This window comes from Apis dorsata, unplaced genomic scaffold, assembly GCF_000469605.1.
Source record: "Apis dorsata unplaced genomic scaffold, Apis dorsata 1.3 scaffold_52, whole genome shotgun sequence".
NCBI lineage: Eukaryota > Metazoa > Arthropoda > Insecta > Hymenoptera > Apidae > Apis > Apis dorsata.
The window spans coordinates 1,769,970-1,797,783 of NW_006263353.1; the positions used below are offsets into that span (position 1 = coordinate 1,769,970).

Genomic DNA, 27,814 nt, shown 5'->3' on the forward strand with positions numbered 1-27,814 from the left:
TATTGTGAATATTTTTCAAAAAGATAGTAAATAATCTGATCGAAATCAATTTCCAAGAAATTGACCCGTATTATACGAGAGAAAATGACGAGTAGCACTTTGAGGTGGGTAAAAGCGGGTAAACGCGATTAAATCGTTCCATGTAAAACCGGAACTGTTCATAAAAAGCCCATTTAAACCCACGATTGCGTTACTACGCGTGTACCATGAATGAATTATGCCAGATAAAATATAGAAGAGAAATGAACAAGAAGAAGAGAATCTTGGATTCGTTGAACTATAAAATGCGATTTATTCCATTATTATCAATGTACTACATCTATCGCTTCGAGATATACCGATAGCTCTGTCTAGCCCCAAGTAAATTTCTTAAATATCTTTTTTTCTTTTTTTTTTTTTTTTGTCCGTAGCGAGACGTGATCAAAATTATAAACCATTTTTTCATCTAAACATGGCCTTTGACTCTCTTCTTGGTAAAACTGGCTCCGACTTTTATCTTTCACGTTATTCTTTTTTGGATCAGAAACGAAAAAGTCGCTGAAATTCGTGAGGAAATTCGTCGCCTCTTAAAAGAAGTTTGGCAACGACACGCGTTAAAATAAATTTCTTAACCCAAAAATTAAAATCGTATCTAAAATTCGTATTTGTAACTCGAAACTATAGTTAATAATTTTTAAAAAAACAGCTAGGAAGATGTAGCAATTTTCGGACGGTGGCCCGTTCTGCGCATGCGTACGCGACGCGCATGCGCGATAAATCTGATATACCGAAACAAATGACATCGTCGAACTGGCATAGTCGCTGTATCTCTCCATCTCCACTGTATCGCGAACGAATAATTATTGTCAACTCTACGGGTGTACGTTTCCTCACCGCTCGACGACAAAATTTTCACTACGTGAAATTAACTCGACGGAATTAGTAATGTCCATGCGTTACGCTTGCCACTAAAAGGACCAATGGACAATAATTGAGCCAGTTTTAAGGGTAGCTTAAGCGAACTTAGTTAGAAGACATGACGCCGGATTATGAGTCCGAAGTAGAGATACGGGAAGGGCTTTGGTTGTAACACGTGTTGTTAACCGGTTCTACCTTAATTGTCTTAAACGGAGACCATCATAATTCTAGCTTATCTACGACCTAGCTACATATACTAGCGACATTGGAAACTACCCTCGCGGTATAATTTCCTGGAACAACGTTTTCTTTACCCGTGATAATCATGTTTTCCTTTTTCAACGAGGAGAAGGGATAATCGACGACACGCGACAATTTTCAAACGAGTGATCATAGGAATGAATGAGTTTTAATGCGCTTAATGATATTTTGTGATTTGCAACTGATTGTTGAAGAAAAAAAATTGCCAAAATTTGCAATCTGTTCGAAAGAAGTGTTATAATATAGACAGAAAGTGAATTTAAATTATAAATTAATAATTGAAATTTAGTAGAAAAATTATTTAATAACAATATTAATGATCATATTATATATGATGATTTGCAAAGTTATAGGCAACTTTTTCTTCTTTCTAATTTTTTAACAAAAATTACGAAATATTATTCTAATCTAAACTAAATACTTTTAATATAATAGTATGTTTTCTTTTTCAATAAAATAATTCAAAGAATCATCGTAATAAATTTTCTTTTCGAATATATTTTCTAACAACTTTCTGCCCTGATCGATTTCAAAGATAAAAAAAAAAAGAAAGAAAGAAGAAAATCAAAAGGGAAGGTAGATGTTAACGAGAAGGTGGTTGAAGAATGGAATTAAGATTACAGAGCACGTTCTTTGGAGCAAGACGAAGACGGTTTTAGTTTCGGTTGAACGTGCGACAGTGTCAGGATGTTAACCGTGAAATATCCATCACTGCCGTACCGAGAAACCAACGACGGTGTTCCAACTTCGGTGGATCGGGTTAGATAAATGTAATAGTCCATAGTTCAGCTTGCTAACAAGGCTAGCCCCAAAGATCTGAGATAAAACTGTGGTTCTGTGACTTTGCCTGCTTATAATGAGACGTAGTAGAACCCGATCACCGATTAGGACATTCTTCAGCGATACTTCATCAATCACCAAAAATCGCATTTCGTGACGCAAAATTCGAGACAAATAATTTTCTATACTTTCGAATTAACAAAGTTTTTAAGTTCAAAAGATGTGTTTTATTCTCAAGAAAGAATGAAGTTTAAATTAATAATTTCGATTTTCCTATTTTTGTATAATTTTTTCGTAAAAGTAAAAATATAAAAATAAATAAATGTATCATTCAAAATAGTTTTTTCTGATATTAAAAAATATTAAAAATGAAAATAATAATGATTAGAAATAATTTTTCTTTTTTTATTTTAATTGTAAGTAAAATAATTTTATTTGTTGCTTAATTGATAAAAACATATGAAATATGTTCGTTTGAGTATTATGGTAATATAGAACTCTAAAAATAGAATAATCTACATTACCGTCAAATGTTAATTAACGTGAAAGTTTCTTCTATATCGACAAAACATAAATTGGAACCTAATATTAATATTGGAGCAAATATGTTTATATATATAACAAAATGCTTATAACTTTATCTGATATAATTATTTAATTAACGATATACAGTAAAAATTTATAATCCTATTTATTTTTTTATCCTATATCTAAAAAAATCTAAAGATTTATTGTCATTTTGTTACTGATTTAATGAATTACCGACTCTCGATAATGGAAGAGATATAACGACAAGAAATAAAATAGAAGTGATATCTAACAGAACATCTTTTTATTACATGTTCTGAAATACCAACAATCAATATTTCTTATGCCATCTAATGCTATTATATCATATAATCCAAGTATGTATATAAAATTATTTGAAAAATATAAAGTAAAATAAAAATCAAATAAGAAGACCGAAGGATTACTTTATTACTTTAATAAATTTTCTATTTTCGAAAAATATAATCACGTTTGCAATTAGCTCATATTATTTCTTATAAAATATGCTATAATTATATCATTGATAATTAGTTATAGAGTAATATAAATGATATATTATATATTAAATAATAATAATTTCCTAGGTCTTACCGTTTGGAGAGATCCACGATGTACCATCTATCCTTCTTTTACACAAAAATTTATTTATTTTATTTTTCAAATAAATCCTTCTTTTGATGTATATTTGCAATATATTCAAATTTTTTATCATGCAACACAAACAACAAAAGAAATTTTAAAAAAACACCAGTACAGAAGACTAAATTAAAAAAAATTAAAAGATATTCTATCAATATTTTATATTTTCATCATTATGAAAATGAAAAATAATTGATAGTTAAAAGCATTAAAAAAAAAAAGAAAAAAATAAGTTTCCCACAAAGCACTACACTACTTTGCCAAATAATTAACTACAATGCATCTATTTAATTAATATTCTAGCATGCATGCACTAATTCTACATTTATTTACAATTAATTTTATTTAATCAATATTTTCTTATAATTTAATCATTTTCTTATAAAAGATTCTGGAACAAACTTAAATATAATATTGTTTTATGAATTATTATAAATGTTTTATAATTATTTAAAACATTATTATTATTCTACCTATTCTAAAAATTCTTTTCATATTTATTCTACATAAATTATTCTATCTACATTAAATATTTTTCTATTATTCATCTATCTAAAAAGCTAAATATTTGTCTATCTAATATAAAAATTGAAAGATTTATCTGATACAAAAAAAATTAGATGTTTCTTATGTTCTCAAAACTGAAGATTATAAATACTGAAGGTTTCCTGAAACAGATTATACAACAGAATTAGTTTAAACTTAACAACAGATAATTAAATTCTAACAATTAAAGATTGAACATTATTTCGTAATTATATCTTCTCTCTTCCATTTACTTACTTCAATTCGTATCTGTAACAAACTCAATTACTGCATTAATAATTAAAAATTAATTTATATCAAAAAAAAGAAACATTCTTTCTCCTGAAAAAAAATCAAATTATCAAAATAATATTATGTAATTCATAATTCTAAAAGACATTCATTATAAGAAAAAAATTTAACAATATTTTCAATAACAAATGCTCTTAAGAAGGTGCTGAAAAGAAAAATCCGACGAAAAGGTAACCAGAAGGATTACCAAAATAATTATCCACTCGATATAAATCCGAACAAACCGTGAGTGGAACATATTTTCTATTTCGCAACACTAATGTACACTAAAAATTCAAAAGAAAACACGTAGAGTGCTTTATTGTTTTTGCAGTATAATTTTTTATCCAAAAAAAAAGAAAAGTAAAAAAAAAATAGAAAAATCCCGAAAGCATACATCTTTATAAAGATGTTTTAATTATTTACAAAATTGTAATAAATTAATTTATGCACTCATTATTATACGCATCACTAATAGCGAAAGATTGCAGCTATACTCATAAGACTGCCGTCATACAATCACCCTTTATACAGCCCTTTTGGCTGTAATAGGTGATTCAGGAGCTGGAACGTACTTCCACAGTCCAAGTGGAAGAAATATGGGCAAATAATTTGGGCAAATAAACGCAACACTAATTCTTTAAATGAATTTAATATAAAATTTATTATTATTCTAAAATAAATCTAAAAAGCTACTTTAAATATCACGATATCATAAATCATAATTACATTAAATAGAATAAATTTAAATTTATATCAAAAAAAAAAAAAAAACATTGAAAAAATAGTCTAATTCATAATGAAAATAATTAAAAACAATTGCGATTTTTCTTTTCAACGCAACGCTATAGCAAACGCGATCTTTTTATCGCAACTCTAATTCAACCCGTTATTAATTAATCGCAACACTAATACAAAACCGCGATTTGCCCATGATGACTGGATGGGCCAGCATGCAAATTGGCCAAGACGATACAACATATACTACGTATTACTAAAACGAGCACAATGACAAAATAGTAACAATGACTTCCCATTCTTTGGATCCAGACAAGATCCAAAAGATGAGAAGCCATTCGTTGCAGCCCCTCTTCGCGACAATTTGTCGAGGCCTCTTCGGTCTTCCTCCTTCGGGCGCAATGCCCGCTGAAACTTAAGTCTAGGCTCGAGATTCACTAATCGTAAAAAGAGAAGAAATAAAAAAAAAGACTAAATCGCGAAAGCTAAGTGCACATGCACGCATGCGCAGAATCTCGAGCGCAACGTTCGTTTCGAAATCAACCTCGCGACCGCGACCGCGAAATTCGAAAAATCGAGAAACAAAACCAGAAATTACTGGCCATCGATGATCATTCGTATCAATCTCGCTCTCGATTTTTCAAATTATATTTCCAGAAACAGGTTGTCACGCGAAAAACGCGCCTACCCGATCAGAGACTGTGACAACCTGCCCGGCCCTACTTACTTATAATTAAACAGACACACCTGAAGTATACTACCTATCCTACCTAACTCTATATTTAAAAAAATGGCAAAACAGGCATACCAACACATTCATTCCACGATTCTCACGCATAACACTCGGGCGCATGAGCCTACACTAGGGAAAGCGTCCCGGGACGCCTCCGACACCCGAGTTTGGCACACTACTCGCACACTCTAACTTTACGTACCATTTTCCTGAAATCGACTGACGAAGGCTAATGACCATTGCGTAAAAACAAAATTATGTAAACATTTATATAATCGAAAAAAATATGTCTTCAAAAAAAATCATATTGAAATAGATATTAAAGATTAAAGATGAAATTATTATTATTTATATAATTTGAGAGTAAAGTTAATTGTTAATCTTGCATTAATATTTTTAATCTACAATATATAACGTGATGTGATATTGTTATTATAAATTGTAATTGAATTAATAATTATTAATAGTTAAAACGACGCATTTCCACAGCCTAACCACACACACAATGTGGAAAATACATCGTGCACGATACACTAACGCATCGTCAGTCGCTGAGAAATTTTGATAAACTTATAAACTAGGCTCATCATGCCCGCCACCTTTCTTTCACTCAAGTAACGCCTGGGCACTTGAGTGAAATTCTGGCAATGGGCATGGAAGGGATTAAACCTGAAAATCCTAAGCTAAAAAAAATTAGCATAAATATTTAACGGGCTAATAATTTTGTATCTCATATCTCAAATTTTAATGACTCTACTTTATATTTTTTATCAATGTAATAAATTATTAAAATTTTAATAATATTTTATAAAAGAAATTACTAATTAAAAGGAAAGGAAATATATTCATTAAAAAAGTAATGTAATAATTCAATTCAATTAAATAATTAATTTTAAATTAATTTTAAATTAATAAAAATATCCTCAGACGATTCCTTTATCAAAGCAAATTTTTGAAAATAATATAAAAGAGCAAGTATTCAAAACTTGTAGCTTTGATTTCAAAATCTATCTGTCGCGAGGTGTCTTCTTGCACATAATATTTAATATATTTTCAGACAAATTAAATCATTTAAAATATGAATATGAAAGAAAATGAAATTAAAAATAATTTATCTTCACATTATTTATTATTTATTTGAATATTCGGATTTAATTTATACACAAATATTTATACATATATTTGATGTTTGCAAATATTTATATTAATCTATATGAATAATAGATCAATTTAACTTTAAATAATTAAACTTAAAAAATTACTAATATTTAAAAAATTAACATACAAGAAGACCTAGCCTGAATTAAATAAATAAAATACAAAAAAGGAAAATGTTACTATTCACAGATATAATAAATATCCGTGGTCACTGTGCTCGTACAAAATTCTACGTATACAACCAATCACTCGTGTCGATATGGATTTTTTATCCTACGACATGATTGAGTGACTAGAGGAATCAAAATGCATGCGACTCACCATTAAATGCGAAGAATCTGCATTGTCATGAATACTATCGTGGTCCATATCATTGTGAACTGAGAAACATCTATAACAAAAAAAAAAAAAATGGAACATTTTAATTTACTGACTATATTGAAATATATTGACAATAAAGATTGAAATTCTAATAAGATATAATAATAATAAATATTGAAATCTTCGAATAAAAATTTAAAATTTAAAAATTGAAATTCTCTAATAGCTTTATTTTTTATTTTTATTTTTTAATAGAAAAATAAAAATTTAGATAAAAAAAAGGATAATTACCTTTTCATGCATGAATGATCGCCTTATTCTCTTGAGAGAAACACTGATTTTACTCAATATCAAAAAATATTTAAAATAAAAAAATAAAAATAAGAAACTATTAACGCGTCAATTTATATGTAATTAACAAATAAACACTGACTCTAATTTCGCGTATAATTATAATTAAATTTATTTATTCTTAAAACTTGTCTATTCTTACACTCTAAAAAAATACTTTTAAAAATACTATTACGAAGCAAACACTGATTCTATCGACTGCATTGCACGCAGTCATAATAAGTATGGAAATAAAATTGCATTAGTGAAAGAAGGAAAAATGTAGAAAAAGAAATAAAATATGCTTTCATATTTTTTTCTTTTTTTTTCTATCGCATTTGTTAAAAAAGATATTACTTTTAAAAGAATTATGAATTACATAAAAACTATATACATATAGCTAATAAAAAAAAAATTACATATTTATAAAAAAATATTTTTTTCTTCTATACAGAGATTTTCTCTTTTTTGCATAAAAATTTAAATTTTACCTCTCTTCCATAAAATATGAATTCATCATGGCGTCCATATTGAAAATATTTTTTCCCGCCTAAAATAATTTTAGCAATCAGTTATTTTTTTGTGTCGAAAAAGTTAAATCTTTAAGATAAATATATAAAATGTAAGATAATAAGACTAAATTAATCATATTAAAATAAAACTAATAACTTAAATCTTATTTTAGAACTCATAATACGAGTAATACGAGTAATTTTAATAGTCAAATATCAAATTGGTCAAAAAAAAAAAAAATAAATTACTCTTTAAAAAATTTTTAATTATTTTAATATTTAATAAATATTACATTGAACAAACTCATTATATTAATGAAATATTAATATAAAAAATAAAAAAATAATTGTTAAATAAAATAGATTGGTTACGCACCTGAAACAAAGCGTTTAATTTTCACAAGCTTCGACAACGGAATGACATCTCGCATAGCGATTTCGATGTATTGAATTACAAATTGGAGAGGGGATATGCTTACATTTCGACAAACAATTCGACAAATCGAAATGTCGAGCGTCGTACAAAAACAAATCATCGATTTCCTGGAAAGAGATTATAAGAAATACGTTCAGCCTTCGGCCTTTGAGCGTAAAATAAAAACAAATACAGAAATAACGTTATACGTTAACGTAATAAACATAATAGATACATTGAAGAAAGAAATATGTATAAATTGATCTAACTATTCTGATGAATAAAGAGAAAAAAAAATTTATAACTATTTTTTTGTTAAAATAAAATAAAATCTTACCACATTTATACGAAAATCATCGGATTATTTTGAATCATCATGTTGTAAAAACTGTACTACGTAGAAACTGTTATTTTCAAAACTTTTCCCGCCTTTGAAACTATCCCAACTTTAATCAAATGATAATTTGTCACAAAAATGATCAAATCTGGTATAATAATGATTAAACAGACACATATTAATTACACAAGGCTTAATAATTTATAATTAAGCTTAATAACTGTAATACAACATTTTATTATTAAAAATTTTATATAATTACGCACTTCTATCGTTGAAACACAGCCTGTCACTATAATTTTCAACTGTAACTAATGCTATGCGCACTAAAGTGCGTACTATGATGCGCATAATCATGCGCATAGATTCGTTTCGCCGCTACATTTTAATGGTTTCCGATTGGTTATAAATTTCTCTATTCACATTAGCACACAAAAATTGAAATATTATATAATATATATTATATTTTAATTGTTTAATTGTTATATATTTATATTGTTTAATTTAAATATAATTTATGTTGATTTTTGTCTTATATTATATTCTTTTTAGATTTGATCAATTTTTATTTTAAATATTTAGTCTTATGTTTTAGATAATTTTTCTTTTAATTTAAATAATTTTTATATTAAATTAATTATAACAATGTTTTCTTCTTATATTTTTATGTAATTATCATATCTTTGTAAAATTTCATTATAGAAATCTAATAATATTAGATTTAACAATTTTTTTAATTTATATTTTCAGATATATTTTATTATTTATCAAATTAAAGTCACCATTAAAATCTAATCACGATTCTTATTAACACGATTACTTATTAATTTGATTCATTTTTGTTTTCTTCAAAAGGAGAAATATTTTTAAAAATAAAATAAAAACAAAAATTAATTAAAATTATATTGAAATTTAAATTTTATAACTTAATTAATATTAATTAAATAAATATAAATTAGTTCTTTTTTAAATTATTAGAACAATTAATGTTATACATTTATATTGTTTTTATATTTTTTTAGTTTTTATATTTTTATTACATTATTTGATAATAAATGACATATTAAAGATTATTTAGAAGACTATTTCTTGACAAACTATCTTTAAATTGTTAAAATCGTTTTTTCCTAAATGTTTTACTGTTATGTTATGTTTAACTATTTATTCATAAAAAAATTAAATACATAATGAAAAATTTGCCAAGAAGTTTGATACTTTTATTAAATTTATAATATTCATATTTTTCGAAATATTTACATGTTTCCAGATAAACTGTACACATTGTATATAAATTATATTATCAAAATTATTAAATTCCTTAATTGCATAGATGAAAAAACCATTTCAAATATTCAATTTCAATTTTTTAAATAATAATCCTAATAATTTTGCAACTTCTAAATTTTTATTCTTTATTTATGCGTCTAACAATTTATTAAAATATAAATGTAATGATTAAATTAAATTATGAATAAAATGAATTATGAATTAAATTGTGAAAAAAATATATGCATATATAAAAAATATACATATATATACATATATATAATATAATCGATATTTTATTTTGTCTTTTTTTTAAATGAATATATAAAAAAAAATATTAATATTAAATTATTGATCTGCAATAACATGCTCTGGAATTACTTTTGCTACTTTTCTGAACTCTTTTCGTAATGTTTTAGGACATTGCATTTGTGTCCAATTAATGGGTATCATAGCTACACCTGTAACATAAGAATTATCAATTATTAATAAAAAAAATAATATTATCTTTAATAATTTACCTTCTTCACTATGTGCTATCACTACACCTAGTTCATTTTCTGCTGTACTTAATTGATAAGTATGTCCTTCTGTCATTGGCATCTAACGAATGTATAGGAAATTACATAATTCAAAATTTATATTTTTACTAATATATTTTAATAACATATTTTTTTATAATAAAAAAAAATGAAGGATACAACTCTAGCAAGAATAATATCTCCAGGTCTGAAGCACTTGTACATTTGAATATTATCTTTATCTATTGCTCGTACATCTTCTTTCCTTAAAATACCTCTATAAGGTCTTGTCAATACGATATCACCTATACATTTTATACTACATTTACAAAATCTCTGATTAACAATAGTAACCATAGCTGTTACAATATCACCAGGTGCAGGAACAATACTTTGTTCTGTTATTCCATGGACTTCAACAGTTCGAGTCTAAAATTCAAAATATATTGTATAATTCATATATATGATATTAATAATGTTAAATAATATATTTTATTTATTTCTTCTTCCTTACATTTTCTTTTTCTACTAATTTTACTAAACCAGCTAATTTCGAATAAATATAGCCTTGTTGTTCATAAGTTCCTGGTCCAGCAATATTAACTTTGTCAGAAATACATAACCTTTGTCCTACAAAAAAATATGATTTTTTTCTAATTACTCTGTTTACTTTTTTTTATTTTAAAAATATAATTACCTGGTACACATACAATAATATCTTTATTTTTGTCCATATTCTTTTAGAATTAAAAAAAAATTTACTTTTTATATATAAATTGTCATTAAGGCAATGAATAATTGCATGTCAAAAATTTGGAGGTTATAGACAAGGTACAAGTTTATTGTATCTTTTTAAAATACAATAAATTATATTAAATTATATATTAAATTAATAAATATTGCAAAAAAGTAAAAAATTCAAAAAAATCGAAATATAAAAATTAAAGAAAATAAAAATAATAAATTACACATAAAATTAATAAATTTAATGAATTATAAATTTATAAATTATTAAACTAATAAAAATTAATTGATTATCTTGAGAATATTAAAATTATTTATATATTTTTAATAAAAATAATCATTTCTAGTTTATCGGCAAAATTTTATACGATCGATACAATATACATAATCTTATCGACATAATCTTTTAATATCAAAAACATATTTCCAGATTACAATCAAAAGATGGTACTAATTGTCAATTCTTATCTTATATCTATTCTTTTTTTATTATTCTCCTTATCTAAATTTGTTTATGATATGTAACAACATGGAATATTAATTGAATATATTTTAATGATTTGTTTTTCAGAAAACTATAATGTATTTCAATCTTTAATTTAAATACAATTTTAAATAAATAAAAAATATTTATATTATATTCTCGTTTTTATAATATATTTTTAAGATCTTGTGAAACATGATGTAAAAATATATATAATATAATTGTTTTTGATAATATGCTAGCTACTAGTAAGTAATATTTAAACAAATAAAAAATAGTAAAGAAAATAGAAAAGAATTTTTAGGCATTCTTTGAAAGCATTAAAAATCGAATTATTTAAGATTAATTTATTAAATTTATTCTTTCAATTGTAAAACATCGAACAAATTTCTTAATTGTTCAGTTATTAACTATTATTGAATTATTAATGTTGCAATTTTTTATTCTGAATCAATAACGTTAAGAATAATAGTAAAATCTTAGAAGGATCTTAATACTCTTGAGATATGAGACAAAAAATGCATTGAATTAAGTTTATTCTATATCGCTTGTGTTATATTATTATATTCTACAAAAAGAAACTTGTTTTGCTGAATTGGAAGACTGAATTATTTTTTAAATATATTAAAAGTTTAAAAAAAAAAATGATCATGAATATTTAATGCTCGTATGCATTAACATTTGTTGTTTATTTTATAATATAAATTCTAATTTTTTTATATTCATATTTAATAATCTTACAATTTTTCAATTTTAATATTTATTTTTAATTTAATTTATGACATTATTCATTTAATTTCAAATTTATATTTAAATTTAATTTGATATTTAACATTTAAAAATTTTTTAAATCTTGAATTATTTTTTCTTCAATCTTCAAAATTTTGATATAATAATAGTTTATTATAATCACATAATATTCACATATATATTCAATTAATAAATAGAAATGTGTTTATTTTTTAATACATTATATTAATTTCGTAAAATTTCTAAAAGATATTTATCGACAGGATAACAAATAATCATAAATGTTGCTATATTATACTATTGAAACGCCATCTATGTGAAGAATAAATTTCATGATATGGTATCGACACAAAGGTACTTACAATGTATGTAGTATATTCTACGATGGTCTTTATATACATATATATCTAAGGGAATTGTATCGAGTAAGTACTTCGCAGTACTTACACATCGTTTGGTGTCGCGTCATTATATTCGAAAAAATGGAAAATGTAGGAAAGATCATAATAGTATGGGGCAGAAAAAAAATCGAAATTCCGGATGTGAATCTGGACGATACCGTTCGCGGTTTGAAAATACGAATACACAAGGAAACTGGCATTCTTCCAAAACATCAAAAACTTTTAAACCTTCGAACCAAAGGTTATGTTTTGAACTGTTTCATGACCTTTTCTCCTTTTATTTTTCCCCATATAATCATATGTTAATATTATAATGATACATTGTTAATATTAAAATAAAATTCATTTAAATGATTTCTATTTTGATTTCAAACTATCCTTCTGTTCTATTAGATTTCACATGTTTGAAACCATTTAAAAGTCCGTCAAGTGTCTGTTTACCAAATAAAACATCTCAAGATGAGGAAATCTTAAGGAACTTGGGCATGAAATCTGGGTTCAAAATAAGGCTGATGGGATCTCGTGAAGAGGATATTGCTAAAGTATGTCATGCTCCAAAAGACTTACCTGATGTAATTAATGACTTTCAGACTGAAGAGGAAAAGTTGGATATAGAGAATGTTAAGATGTGTTTATTTCAAATTCAATTTAGAATCGACTACTACAGGTTTGTAGAATTAAATCCATTCAGAGAAGGAAAGAAACTACTGGTGCTCGATATAGATTACACCATTTTTGATCACAATTCAGCAATGGTTCTGCAAGGTGGTGGTGGGGAATTAATGCGTCCCTTTCTTCATTATTTTTTAATTATGGCTTATCAAAATTATGATATAGTAATTTGGTCAGCAACTAATATGGAATGGATCAATAAAAAGATGAAAGTGCTTGGAGTTTCAAATAATCCTTATTATAAGATAGCATGTCATCTTGATGCAAATTTTATGATTAATGTTCAAACATCAAAATATGGTACTATCACAGCAAAACCACTTGCTGTTATTTGGGGAAAGTATAAACAATTTTCTGCAAAAAACACAATAATGTTTGATGATAATAGAAGAAACTTTATCATGAATCCACAATCAGGATTAAAGATAAAACCATTTAGGCATGCATATATTACTAGAAGGAAAGACAGGGAATTGTTAAAATTATCTCAATATTTAACACTGATAGCAAAAGTGGATGACTTTCAGACTCTTAATCATAGGAAATGGCAAGAATATATAATTGACAAAACCAAAGAAGAAAAAAGAAATATGGAAGAAAATGAAGGAAGGAACGAGTAAATCTTTTTTTTTTGTTTTTGAGAATGTTAAATGTTCGTTAAATTTTATGAATTTTTTTTATTACTCAAGAGGATACATTTTAAGTAAATCTATCGAATTTTGTGAATTTATCGGCAATTATTTAAATTTATTCGGAAGAAAAAACTTGTATAGAAAGGATATCTTTTAAATATTCTTCCATGAACTATATACGACGATATTAATAATAATAACGTTTAATCGTTATGCGCATATTTTCACACGCTTCTTTGTATTTATAATGTACTTATCAGTTATTGTGAGACATATATAAAATGTAATCATTGATTACATAAATAAATCTTGTGTATTTCAAATAATGATATGCTTATTATTTTTTTTCTTTTTTTTTTTTTTTATTATAATATAAAAATATTACAAAAAAATTTAAATAAAATATTAATACTTTATAAAATTTATAAAGTGTATTTGAAAAATACAAAATCACTTTAATGCTATTAATTATAAATTATAATGTAACAAATTTTATAAGCTTGAATCATTAATTTTTGTCATTTAAAGATTTAAAAATATATTATATGTTATTAATTCTCTATCCGATCGCCATCTATTTTTTGTCACTCTAAAATGTAATGTAGTATTATGTATATTGTATATTATACGAACCCGTTGTTAGTCTTATATACGAGCAAGATGGCGAAGTGCCTATCATAGGCAGATTTTCGGAGGTTGACGTTCCACATGCTGCGTAAAAACTATTATACAGTGGAAAAGACGGAAGCATGGAATTGTTCCGTACCGATACGCATTTCATTTTCGTAAAAGAAAGACATAGTCTATGGTGTGACAAGTACACGGGAGAGTTTTCCGCTAAATCGGGTGGGTACACAGTTCTAATTTGACAGAAGTGTATATACATTCGTGTCAAGTACGATACACATTGTAATTTTCGTTTCATTATTCTTTTTAAAACATCTTCAATTTTTCAAATTTTGTAACATAATCAAAAAAATTTCACGTAATCTTAATTACTCATACAATTTTAATTTATAAATTTTCAATTTTGTAATAATATTCATGATAAAATCAAAAATGTTAAATTAAATCGTAATTAAATTATCATTATTAACATAATAGAAAATATGGATATATCTTAAATGAATGTTTGCACATGATTTTGCAATAGCTACAGTTTATAAATTATGTAAAGATGTGACATGTGGTCTAAGTAATACAATTAAATAGAACACAAAGTTATATTGGATTAAAATTTTTTTATATTAATATTTTAATAAAATTTTATTACTTACAATTTTTTTGTAGATTGGGAATGGGCCTCTCCAAAAGATTTAGAATGTCTTGGAATATTATATGGAATTGTTGGGAAAATAGAACAACCATGTGTATTAGAACCACGTTTAATGCTAATTAAGGAAGTTTTACCAGCTGGAGAATTATATGGAGGTCATATTATATATAAAATTAAATCAATTGCATTTTTGCATTTTGGCAGTGAAAATAATGATATTGGACTTTTGCCATGCAAAAAGCATCAGAATTTGCCAAAGAAAAAAAGCCAAGGTGGCCTATTTGATGTGCCGCAAAAAGCAACATTTGCCAAAACATGGGGAACTATTAAAAGTGCTACAAACACTATAAAAAATACTACTCAACAGGCAGCTGCACTTGCAACATCCCAGGTAAATTATCTTTATTTAATTAGAAATAAAAATTTTAATTATATAAAAAATTATATATTGATAAAAATATCTATAGGTGAAATCTACAGTGAGTAAGAGAAACATTGTTAAAGATAAGGAGAGATTTGAAAAAAGAATCTTAGAAGAATTAAATAAAATTTTCACCGAAACTGATTCCTTTTATTTCTGTCAAACTGGTGATATCACAAATAGTCTGCAAAGGCTTTGTGCCACAGAATCACAATATAATAAAGAAGAACAAAATAAACAACTTTGGCAAAAAGTGGATGATAGATTTTTTTGGAATAAACATATGTTGCAAGATATAATTAATTTGAAAGTTAGTTTTTTTTTTAAATTTAAATTTATTTTTATTATATAGATTATATATATAGATATTTATTGAAAAAAATATTTAATTTTTGTAGACAGACAAAGCAACTTGGTGGATATTACCAATTATTCAAGGATATGTACAAATAGAAAAATGCAAAGTAGAAATGGGCATTGATGAACAACCTCATCATGAAATTTTTAATTTAGCAATTATATCAAGAAGAAGTAGATTTCGTGCAGGAACGAGGTAACAATTTTTTTTTTTATTCCATATATTATTTTAAATTTAATTTATTTAAAAAAATTAATTTTTTTATCATGATAAAGATATAAACGACGCGGTGTCGATGATGAGGGCAAATGTGCAAACTATGTAGAAACAGAGCAATTAGTTTGGTATCATGATCATCAAGTATCTTTTGTTCAAGTACGAGGCAGTGTACCAGTATATTGGTCCCAACCTGGTTATAAATACAAACCTCCACCTCATATAGACAGAGGTAATTAAAAAAATATTTTATTTATATTTCAATAATTTATAATTTATAATTTTTTAGATGAAGCAGAAACACAGCTTGCATTTGAAAAACATTTTACTGAAGAGCTTGGTTTGTATGGTCCAGTTTGTATTGTGAATCTCGTAGAGCAAACAGGCAAGGAGAAAATAATTTGGGAAGCTTATAGTAATCATGTATTAAATTACAATAATCCTGATATAACTTATACAACATTCGATTTTCACGAATATTGGTAAGCAATTGTAAAGAAACTAATGGAATTTTTGGAATTGTCGCTAAATGTTTTTTTGTACCTAACACAGTCGAGGAATGCATTTTGAAAATGTATCTATTCTGGTCAATGAATTGGCTACAGTATTGACAGACATGGGGTATTGTTGGCGCGATAAACAAGGCACAATTTGCATGCAGAAGGGAGTGTTTCGGGTGAATTGCATAGATTGTTTAGATAGAACAAACGTGGTGCAAACTGCTTTGGGTAAAGCTGTTATGGAAATGCAGTTTTCAAAGCTAGGATTAATACCACCGGACGGAACATTACCGACGAATATTAGACAAACGTTTCAATTGCTTTGGGCAAATAACGGCGATATTATCAGTAAACAGTATGCTGGTACAAATGCTCTGAAGGTTCGTACCAATGATAGAAATATATGATTTTTTAATATTTTAATAATTATTAATTAGAAACAAAAGCTCAATCAAAAAGATTGCAGAATTTCTATGATTGTAGTTTCTTTTATTGCTTATAGGGAGATTATACAAGAACAGGAGAAAGAAAATTTACCGGGTTAATGAAAGATGGCGTAAATTCTGCGAACAGGTATAATTGGATCACAATTATAACACACAATTCGCATTATAGTAGAACACCATATTCATTCACATATCCTACACAATATATCATTTTACGATTATTTTTTATTGTTCAAAATATTTCGCAAATATATAATCTATTAGGTATTGTAATTCTCTTAAAAAAAATAAATCATTATATTATATTATTCGTATAATCATTAGATATCAATAACATTTAATTTTTTTTTTTTTTTTTTGAGTCATGATCATTAATTAAATACTATCATATATTATACATACATAGATCCTTGACACTATCCTTTCATTTTTCAATAGATATTTTCAGCAACACTTTATGGATGATATACGTCAAGCAGCGATAGATACTTTGCTAGGAAATCCCATCGATGTTAATCAACTGAATACCGATTGGTCGCATTATTTAGACATCCTTGATAATTGTTGTCTTGAGTTAATACCCGCGAAACCACCAAATATAGAGCTTCAACTTGCCACCTATTCTGACTTTCTTTATGCCAGTGCTATGTATGATTTGGCAAGGTTCGTTCTCAGCTTTGGGTTGAATGTTTTTCAATCGAGCAAATAAATAAAATATGTATTAAAACTTCAAACCAATTGTTGCTTTATCCAAACAACGAATAATGACAATTATATTAAAACTATACTTCACATATTATAATCAGTTTGATATTGCATTTTTTGCTCGTTTTTGTTTGCATGATAATTGCTTGATTTTTAATTTAATCTAAACAAATATTAATTTGAAGAGAAAGAAGAAAACTATCTCTGAAGAAAACTATCCTGACTCCTTCAAGACAGTATTTTTTATCGTCATTTTTTTTATTTCATATTTTTTTTTATTTTATTTTTAATTATAGTCTTGACGGAAACAGTTAGGAGACCTATATATTTTCAGATACTATTTAAATCGCTTCAAGGATGTCTATAGACAAGCCACGATCGATATGATGTTAGGAAATATTGTAAACGAAGAAGTATTTCAAGAGCGTACCGAAGAAGAAGACAATGCCGCTACAGCAATTCACGTGAAATTACTAATAGAAGATTGCAAGAAATTACTTATACCCGATCCAGAAGTTATTTTAGGCAGTTGGGGTCTTATAGATGCCGATCCTGTGTATGTTAGAAATTCATTTTTTTATTTTTTTAAATTTATAATATTTAAATTTATTTTTAATATTATTTTTTTTTTATATAATTTATTTTAACAGGACTGGTGACTTAACAGAGACAGAAATGGACACCATTCTAATATTAACACGCGATAGTTATTATGTAGCTGATTATGATGATCAAATCGACAAAGTCACAAATTACCAAAGAGTTCCACTTGAAGATATTGTATTAATTGAATTTGGCCAGCCCGAAAGCTCGGTTTCTCTTTTTAAAAATAAACATTTCCATTGCATTAGAATAAATTATAAAATGGCGAACGAATACGGTTATTTTCATATGTTCCGGAGTACAAATTTACGATTTTTTAATAATATGGCTGTTGTTATAAAGACAGAAGAAGAAAGTATAGGTAGAACAAGATTTATTATGCTCTAATATATAATTTCAATTATACTATGTTGATTTACATATTTCAGAGTCTTTAAAATCAATTTGCGAAGCTATCTCTGTAGCAATGGATATAAGCAATTTACCAAAGATTCCTATAGCAATGAATGTTACGTTAGATAGACGAAAGAGTAAATTAGTGAATAGTAAAGGAACTACGGGTCTACTTGATATCTCGTCATTTCCAGAATTAACCAGAAATGTCTCAGAAACACAATTATTAGCTCTTAAAAGCGCAGGTACGTTTTATAAAAAAAATTGTTTTTCCATAATAAATATAAGAATTTTGATAATATGCACATATTTATAAAATCTACATCAATAACTTTCAAATTATTCTATCGTTACAGGAACGAAAGCTTTAAATAACATGTCTGAACAATTTAGCAAATTAAATAAGTTAAGTCATAGCTTTAGCGCTAGAAAACCAATTGATATAGCGAAAAGCATAGGCAGGAAATCTGAAGCAACTTCCAAACCTATTTTCACTCTTGGAGGCAGAGATATTTTAGGCAATGTGCAAGGAAGACGTAATAGTAGTAGTAGTAGTGATGATGAAAACATTGGTATATCTACTGTTCCTTTAGAAAAGCCAGAAAATTTCAGTCATGATAAGAATTTGATGGAAGCTTATACTCCATCTATTGGTATTATAATGGGTGTTAAAAACGCTGATGTCGTTGAATCTGATGAGAACAATGAAGACCAAAATTTATCAATACGACCTAATAAATTATCTGAACAAATTTCTGATAAAGAAGTTTTAAATGTGCCACAGATTGGTTCTGGAGCCAGTACTGTAAGTGCATCTCCTCAAAAAACACCAGAAATAACTATACAAAGTGTGACAGAGGACAAGGAAAGAATTCTTCCTCCATCCACATTGAATTTATCCAAAAATATTAGTCATTCGACTGGAGAAGTTGATAGTAAGCTGACACTTAGTGATACAAATGGAAATAAATTGCAGACGGAAAACAGATTACTAGATAAAAAGAGATCCACATCTGAGCAAGATTTAAGTCTAAATATTACATCTTCTCAGAGTGAGTCTGCTTTGAAATCGATAAAAACTAATATAACAAATGTTGCGAGTCCTGTGGCATCTACTGCCAAAGATATCTTATCACCTTTTTCAAAATTTGCGAAAGGTGTACAAACTTTAGGAGCAAATTTAGATCCTAGAAAACTAAAGACAGGACATGTAGGATTATCAAGAAATCTTTCAGATCATCATGTAGAACAGCGTCGAAAATTACAGGAAAGATGGGGTTCGTGTCAATCTAAACTAATAGCTTTATAACTTTTCGGGAATAGTATAAAGTCTGAATATAGTAACGGATAAATAATTTAGATACATTTTTGCATAGCTGTTTTTGTTATTTTTAATATTTTATAATTTACGTCGAACATCTCAATGCACGTGTATGATATGTATAATTATTTTTTAAATTTCAATTACTGCCATCTTGCTAACAAAAATTTTGTGCAAAAAAAAAAAAGAAAAAAAACAAAAAATGATTAATTGATAAGATCCTTTCTATATATTCTTTCATGAAAAAAAAATTACTTCCTAAAGTACAATGTGGTCAATATTTAATCTGCAGCAAGTCCATTTGTGTGTGTCTTAAAAATTTTCTATTACTCTACATCGAAAAAGAGCAATGAGCTCTTGAAGCCTATACGAACTGATTATCTATTCACAAAATGCTTTCGGCATATTTATACAAAATTTTCATGGCGATAGCCTTTTTATGAATTTTTCCAATCAAATCCTAGCATTGCATTTAGACTTTAGAAATGTGGAATTGTAAATTTATCGTAAAAAAAAAAAAAAAAGAAAAAAAGAACATACTGCTTATATAAATGAAATTTAATTCTTATTCTTTGAAGCTCCAATGCTTGCTGCATAATCATATTTTTCTATTTTTTATGATTTTATTTATTTGTAATATATTTTATAATCCTTTTTTTTTTTTTGTAAATTTCAAGATTCACGTATGCATGATATTTATAAACTGTACTTGTAATACTTGTATACATTCATAGTTTATGCAGCAAGCTGAATGAAGAAGCTTTGTAGTCAATTATGTATATATAAAAAATTCATTAAAAAGTTTTTAGTCTAATGAATAATGTTACTAGTTGAATAAAACGAAAGTATAGTAACAAGATGGATTGGCAAAAATATTCTCTCTAAAAATATGTGTATAATAAGCGAATTATTAAATATGTAAAATATATACATTCAGCCGTAATATCTTAGTTACATTTTTAGAATAATTATAAGGAACAAAATGAAGAATAGAAAAGAAAAAAATACTTTGTTTGTGATGTTACATTATTTTCCTTATGAAATTATAAAAAAAAAAAAAGAACAATCACAATATTTATATACTTGCACAGTTGCAGTATTATGTATACTACATTTAACGAATTATAGAAAAATAATTATATAGATTATGAGAAAAAAATATACGTTGTTATTTAATATTATATATACGATTTAGACCAAATAATTCAAGTTACAGTTCTAGATGGCTAATACTTTGTATATACGAATAATTTAATTTAATTATAATAAGTATTAGTATTTCATAAACATATTCATAGTTGCACTGATATGTCAGTAGAAGTATTGCAAGATAAACAAATTTTTCTAGTAAATGTTTTTCTTAACTGCAAATGGATAGTCTGTGATAATATATTATCTAACAGAATAAACACAACTAAAAATAATTAAAATAAAAAAATAAAAAAAAGAAGAAAATAAAAATAAAATGTGTCGATTCTATAGATTATTTAGAAATGCTTTAAAATCACACAAATAACAACTGTTTTCATTAGCTTTAGAAAAATTTGACTCATGAATTTTATGCTCATGTATTCATTCTTGATATATCTAGATATCTTTTATTTTTAAAATAATTTTAACAATCTCAGATATTTATTTATTGATACAGTATTATAAAAATTACCGAAGAATGAAAAATTTATTTTTTTGTTCTCTTTTTTGTATGTATATCTATGGTCCAATTAAAATTGAACATTCAAATATTGTAACATAATGTATTATCTGTATTTTTACGATAGAACATTATAAACAATCATGACAAAACAACGCACGAAGATGTTTATAGCCTGTAGAGGCTTAAATTGCCTTATATATGTAATATATACATATATATATATACATTATATTACAGTTATGTTTTTGAAAACATATATATATATATATATATATATAAAATATTATACATACATGTGATACAATAAATAACATAGCAATTGTAGAAAAAAAAGTTATAATAAAATATAAATAAATTTAATTAATGGCTCTAAATTTTTTAAACATTATTAATAAAATATTGTATGAGAAAATTTTTTTTCATAATTTATTAAATTATAATTCTTGTCTATTCTTTATAATAATTCTTTAATATTAATTCAAAATTGAAAATCATTTATTAATTAAATTTTAAAATTATATGAAATATCTAATATACATACCTAATATTTTGCTCTTTTTTGAATAAAATGATTTTCGTAAAATAAAATATTTTTCTTTCAAATTTTATATATTACATATTTCTGTATTTAAATAGATATAGGATATTAAGCAATTGATCACTTCAAAAAAAATCTTTAATCTAATTATTAAAATTAATTCATTAAAAATCAATTCTCTCTACATTATCATTTTCAATCAAATTTATTTAAATTGAAAACTTATTAAGAGAAGTAAAATGTTTAAAGTAGTTTCGATAATCGCAAGTGGCACTCGAATCGCGTTAAAAATCGATTAAGTTTATATCGCTATGTAAACCACGTGGTATGTTTTGTTTTTGCATGAGTGAATGTTTCGCATAAGATGACAAGTTTTATGAATAAGTATTTAATTATATAGTAAATAAAGTATTCTTAAAAGTATGCTTAAATTTTCGTTTATAGTAAATATTAATATAAATAATTATTTTTAAACTATTTGTTAATTTTGCTTTCATTGATTATTAAACATGGAATGTTTTTGGTCGGATTTGAGTAAACATCCTCAATGTCCACATGGTAATATTTCATATCAAAATTTTTTATCGTGGAAAGATAGTATAAAATATTTATAATGATATTTTTATTTATATAGGACCAACATTATTATTTGGTACATATGAAAATGGCAAATTAGAAAAATTTTATGTGTGTTCTGCTTGTCGCGAGAGAAAGACATGCAAATTTTATTTGAAAGAAGGAGAAAAACTGACAAAACAACAAGCAACTAAATGGGAACAACAGAAAAAACAATTTATGTCTCGTTATCGTCATAGATCATTATATGTTCATTTTAATGATATAATGTCTGTAACTCCAGACAATAGATGCTATTGTCATACTTGTGAACAATTGATATCCAAAATTGAGAAAGATGTGATGAACAAACATAAAAATCATGACATAAAAGAAAATCTTACAGATTATGAGATGAAACATCCAACAGAAATTTTGAAACCTATAGAAAATTCTAAGCAGGAAGCTCAATATTTCTTTACAAAGCAAACAACGGAAGATATAGTAAATATACTTGTGAAATTAGGAGCAACACAGATTCTTTGCATAGGTACTCCAAAGATTCATGAATATATTCTAGAAAATTATGAAGATACAATATCTTCACTCTTATTAGATTTTGATGGAAGATTTGTAAGTTTATTTAAAAATTCATTAAATCAAATAAATTTATATTAAAATAAATTGAGTATAATGCATATTTATGTTTTCTAATTTATAGCATAATTTTTTTGGACCATTAAGTTATTGTTGGTATAATCTATTGAATAATCATTTTTTTAATGAAAGTGCCATTCATGTGTTTAAAGATTTTCTTATGCAAAATAAGGGGAAACATACTTATTTGATCTGTGATCCACCATTTGGTAGTCGAGTGGAACCAATATCTTGGACTATAAAAAAAATTTCTGAATTTCATAAGAAATGGAATAATATAGAAAATGAAAGTGATTGTTTAAAAATTATGTTTATATTTCCATATTTTATGGAATCTATAATGAAACAAAAAAGTAATCCTCCTGGTATATCAGGAGGTTTGAAAGATTTGAGCATGACTGATTATAAAGTAGCTTATGATAATCATCCATTATTTTTAAATGATTCCAATGGTACTAAATTGCCATCACCTATTAGAATTTTTACAAATATACCACTAAATTTAGTCGAACTTCCGAAATCGAATGGCTATAGATATTGTAAAAAATGTCAAAAATGGGTTGGTAAAGAGAATAAGCATTGTAAAAAATGTCAAGAGTGTACCTCGAAAAATGGTCTTACATATAAACACTGTGATATATGCAAACGATGTGTGAAACCTTACTGGAAGCATTGCGAAACTTGTAAAAGATGTATTGTGGCAAAACATTTGTGCGGCCGAAAGCCCAAAGTTACTGGAAAATGTTTTAAATGTAACGAAATTGGTATGTAATTTTCATTTTCTTAATGAAAATAATATAATGAATATATAAAATTTTGTTTTATTATTTATTATTTACTTATTTATTATTAGGTCATACTGAAAAAGAATGTAATATAAACGAAGAAATTCAAACAGAGAAGACAAAAAAAATTAAAAAACGCAAAGTTACTGATGAAAAAGTAATGATTAACAACATAAAAAAGAAAAAGATAGATGATTCACGAGAATTTGAAAATGAAAAAAAAACATCAATAACAAAAAGTATTAAAAAATCATCGAACAAATTGGAAATAAAAAAAAAAAAAGAAAAGACAACAGAAGTCAAACTGAAAACTTTGAAAAAACCTAAACTTTTAAAAATAAGTAAAAAAGTGAATTTACATAATCAATCAAATGGAATAGTAAATACAAAAAAAAAAGTAAAAAAACAAGAAACGTAATATAATTGTTATAAACAAAGATTATAAATCATTTCTGTATAATTATATTGTAAATAAGATCTCTTATTGATGTAAAATATGTGTACTTCAATAAAAGAAATTCAAAATTTCTTGAGATGATTTTGAAAATTAAATAAAGAAATAAATTTCACATTAATAAAATAAATATAATGATTGAAAAAAAAAATACCATTTTCTTACAATATTATAACTATTTTTTTGTTTTTGAAAAAGAAATGATAAAAATATTTATATAAAAGTATTTATTTTCATTCTACATTTTATTTATACGTCATATCATACGTCATAAGCACGTATAGACAAAAAGAATAAATAAATAAGAATAAATAGTAAAAGAAATACAGAGATAAAATAAAAATTCAGGAATTAGAATCATTTCTAAACTATCGTAGATGAAACATATAAATAAAGAGCATATATAGTAAGAGAAGAAATAGTATAATTATAATAACTATTATTACCCTTTCTTATGCACCAAAGACATTTTTTCAAAAAATTGAGAATCAATGTTATCTCTTGAGTACTTACTTAAAAAAGATATTTTTAATGCTCATAAATTAATTAAATTAACAATAAATTCTTATTTTATATCTCTATCCTTTTTTTTTACTTTTTATTCTCTTTGTTTCGTTCTTTCTTTTGCAATATTCTGGAGATGGCGTTGATTTTCGAATTTTCATTTTATCTCTGTCCTTATAATTATTTTATATTTCCTCTCCTTCTTTATACTTGTTTCCTAAAATTTATATTTATTAAAAACAATTCCGATTAAATATTAAATCTATCTTACATCTTATATTTATTAGAATTTTCTTGATATAAAATTTCAATAATTTTGTGTTTCATAAATTTTCATGTATAAATCGATTTTCGCGGGATTTAAAAATACAACTGACACTCTCTTATTGGGAGTCGAAAAATGGCTGCCCCCTTAACCCGAACATCTTGGACCGTTTTAAGAAGAAATCACTTCCAGTATAAACAATTCTTAACAGTTTCATGCGTGAATCGTTTTTCGCAATATAAATATTCGCATCAACAAGATAAAAAATTTCGAACTTCTGAAAAAACAGTTAGAAATGTCTTGTTTTATACCATTTTCTTTTCTGGTTTTGGTTATGTTTTGTATAAATGGAAGGACGATTGTCAAAACCGATTTAGCAACTTGATAAAATCTATGTTCACAATATATGCTAAACCAGTTTCTTGGGATGGAGGTAATAATAGAAATAAATATAATTTTATAGCCGATGTAGTAGAAAAGTCAGCACCTGCAGTAGTGTACATAGAAATTCAAAATAACAGAAGGTAAATATTTATACTTATAAAAATAACTAAATAATTGTAATTAACAGTAATTATTAATGAGAAAATAGATTTGATTTTCAAACAGGTAAACCATTCAATATAAGCAATGGATCTGGTTTTATTGTCGAATCAGATGGTTTAATATTGACAAATGCTCATGTTGTTACTGCTAAACCCCATACAACTGTCAAGGTAATGTTGGTGGTATTTTATATAAATATTCTTATATTACAGGAATTAATATTAAACATATTTTTTCAGAAGTTTTTATGCAATCTATTTCACAGGTACGTCTTTATGATGGAAGTGTTTATACTGGTACTGTGGAGGACATTGACGTGCATAGTGACCTTGCAACTGTACGAATTAACAAGGTTCATATATTTTTTTATATTATTTTATATAATTATTTATATATTTTTAAATTGTTATTATTAATTTTTTCTATAGACAAATTTACCAGTAATGAAACTTGGTTCTTCTTCAAATCTTAGACCTGGAGAATTTGTAGTTGCTATTGGATCTCCATTAGCTTTAAGTAACACAATAACAAGTGGTGTAATAAGTAGTGTAAATAGACATAGCCAAGAACTTGGTCTTCTTAATAAACAAATGGCTTATATTCAAACAGATGCTGCAATCACTGTTAGTGTTTCACTATCATTATTTTAATTTATATTAAACTTTTAATATAAAAATTTATATTAAAATATATTATATACTATAATTTTTTAGTTTGGAAATTCAGGTGGTCCATTAGTTAATTTGGATGCAGAAGCAATTGGTATAAATGCAATGAAAGTGACAAGTGGTATTTCTTTTGCTATACCTATAGATTATGCTAAAGATTTTTTAAGAAAAGCAGAATTACGCAGAAAAAACAAAGGTATAGCATTTAAATGAAATAAGAAATATTTAATATTGTAAAATAAAATAATATTAATATATAAATATATTAGGTACACAATTCGCAATGGAAAAAACAAAAACTCAATATATCGGAATCACAATGCTAACGCTTACACCGGATCTTTTCTATGAATTGCAAAAAAAATTAAAAGGAATTCCACATAACATAAGATATGGTGTTCTTGTTTATAAAGTGATCGTAGGATCGCCAGCACATCTGTATGTTTCTTAATTATTATTTATATTATTAATGATAATTAAATAAAAATTATATTTTTATGGACAAATTTCAGAGGAGGTTTACAAGCTGGCGATATCATAACACAAGTCAATGATGAACCAGTGGTATCATCCGCTAGTATTTACAAAGCCATAGAAGCAGCAAAAATCTTAAGAATGACTGTGATCAGAGGTCTAGAAGTATTACATCTGCGAATTGAACCAGAAGAAATTTAAATCACATTTCTAATAGTATAATTCATTTCGACATTGAAATTATAATTTAAATATCTATCTTTTCTAAATTTATCATTAATATTTTATGTACAATTGGCATTTTTATTTTAATTTTTTTTAATTATATAACGCAATAATACTATACAAAATATTGCGTTATGTTTCGCCTATTTAAAAAAAGAATCATCAAGAGAGATTTATTTAAGTCATCGACATTTTCGGTCGTCCTTTTTTTTTTTCGTTCATTCCATTATTTTATTTAATTATTACCAAAACTGATATCGAGATATTTATGGGATATATATATATATATATATA

At 25.6% G+C, this 27,814-nt stretch overlaps 5 protein-coding genes across 6 annotated transcripts; 4 read left to right on the plus strand and 1 right to left on the minus strand.

Moving 5' to 3' along the window:
- Positions 1-10,066: 10,066 nt before the first annotated feature.
- On the minus strand, positions 10,067-11,215 carry LOC102670792 (exosome complex component CSL4). Its single transcript, XM_006609202.2, has 5 exons — positions 10,971-11,215; positions 10,788-10,903; positions 10,454-10,702; positions 10,274-10,355; positions 10,067-10,213 (listed from the first exon to the last, which is right to left on the minus strand). Exons 1-5 carry the CDS (start codon positions 11,005-11,007, stop codon positions 10,101-10,103), a joined length of 597 nt encoding a protein of 198 aa, XP_006609265.1. The 5' UTR covers positions 11,008-11,215; the 3' UTR covers positions 10,067-10,100.
- Positions 11,216-12,561: 1,346 nt separating this feature from the next.
- On the plus strand, positions 12,562-14,282 carry LOC102671157 (ubiquitin-like domain-containing CTD phosphatase 1). Its single transcript, XM_006609205.2, has 2 exons — positions 12,562-12,893; positions 13,046-14,282. The coding sequence occupies exons 1-2, from the start codon at positions 12,584-12,586 to the stop codon at positions 13,942-13,944; spliced, it is 1,209 nt and encodes a 402-aa protein (XP_006609268.1). The 5' UTR covers positions 12,562-12,583; the 3' UTR covers positions 13,945-14,282.
- A 284-nt stretch (positions 14,283-14,566) lies between these two features.
- LOC102670926 (phosphatidylinositide phosphatase SAC2) lies at positions 14,567-20,719 on the plus strand. 2 transcript variants are annotated; one of them, XM_006609203.1, is made up of 13 exons: positions 14,567-14,802; positions 15,247-15,623; positions 15,700-15,963; positions 16,052-16,206; positions 16,287-16,459; positions 16,517-16,709; positions 16,780-17,107; positions 17,230-17,300; positions 17,612-17,836; positions 18,213-18,434; positions 18,529-18,842; positions 18,910-19,119; positions 19,231-20,719. In XM_006609203.1, the coding sequence occupies exons 1-13, from the start codon at positions 14,706-14,708 to the stop codon at positions 20,181-20,183; spliced, it is 3,582 nt and encodes a 1,193-aa protein (XP_006609266.1). In that variant the 5' UTR covers positions 14,567-14,705; the 3' UTR covers positions 20,184-20,719. The 2 variants fall into 2 exon arrangements, with proteins under 2 accessions (XP_006609266.1, XP_006609267.1); XM_006609204.1 differs by lacking the exon at positions 17,612-17,836.
- A 1,957-nt stretch (positions 20,720-22,676) lies between these two features.
- LOC102671298 (rRNA N6-adenosine-methyltransferase ZCCHC4) lies at positions 22,677-24,916 on the plus strand. The gene is made up of 4 exons (XM_006609206.2): positions 22,677-22,945; positions 23,022-23,575; positions 23,664-24,363; positions 24,453-24,916. Exons 1-4 carry the CDS (start codon positions 22,897-22,899, stop codon positions 24,800-24,802), a joined length of 1,653 nt encoding a protein of 550 aa, XP_006609269.1. The 5' UTR covers positions 22,677-22,896; the 3' UTR covers positions 24,803-24,916.
- Positions 24,917-25,697: 781 nt separating this feature from the next.
- On the plus strand, positions 25,698-27,671 carry LOC102671434 (serine protease HTRA2, mitochondrial). Its single transcript, XM_006609207.2, has 7 exons — positions 25,698-26,131; positions 26,200-26,323; positions 26,419-26,505; positions 26,582-26,776; positions 26,867-27,017; positions 27,091-27,259; positions 27,334-27,671. Exons 1-7 carry the CDS (start codon positions 25,743-25,745, stop codon positions 27,494-27,496), a joined length of 1,278 nt encoding a protein of 425 aa, XP_006609270.1. The 5' UTR covers positions 25,698-25,742; the 3' UTR covers positions 27,497-27,671.
- Positions 27,672-27,814: the final 143 nt, after the last annotated feature.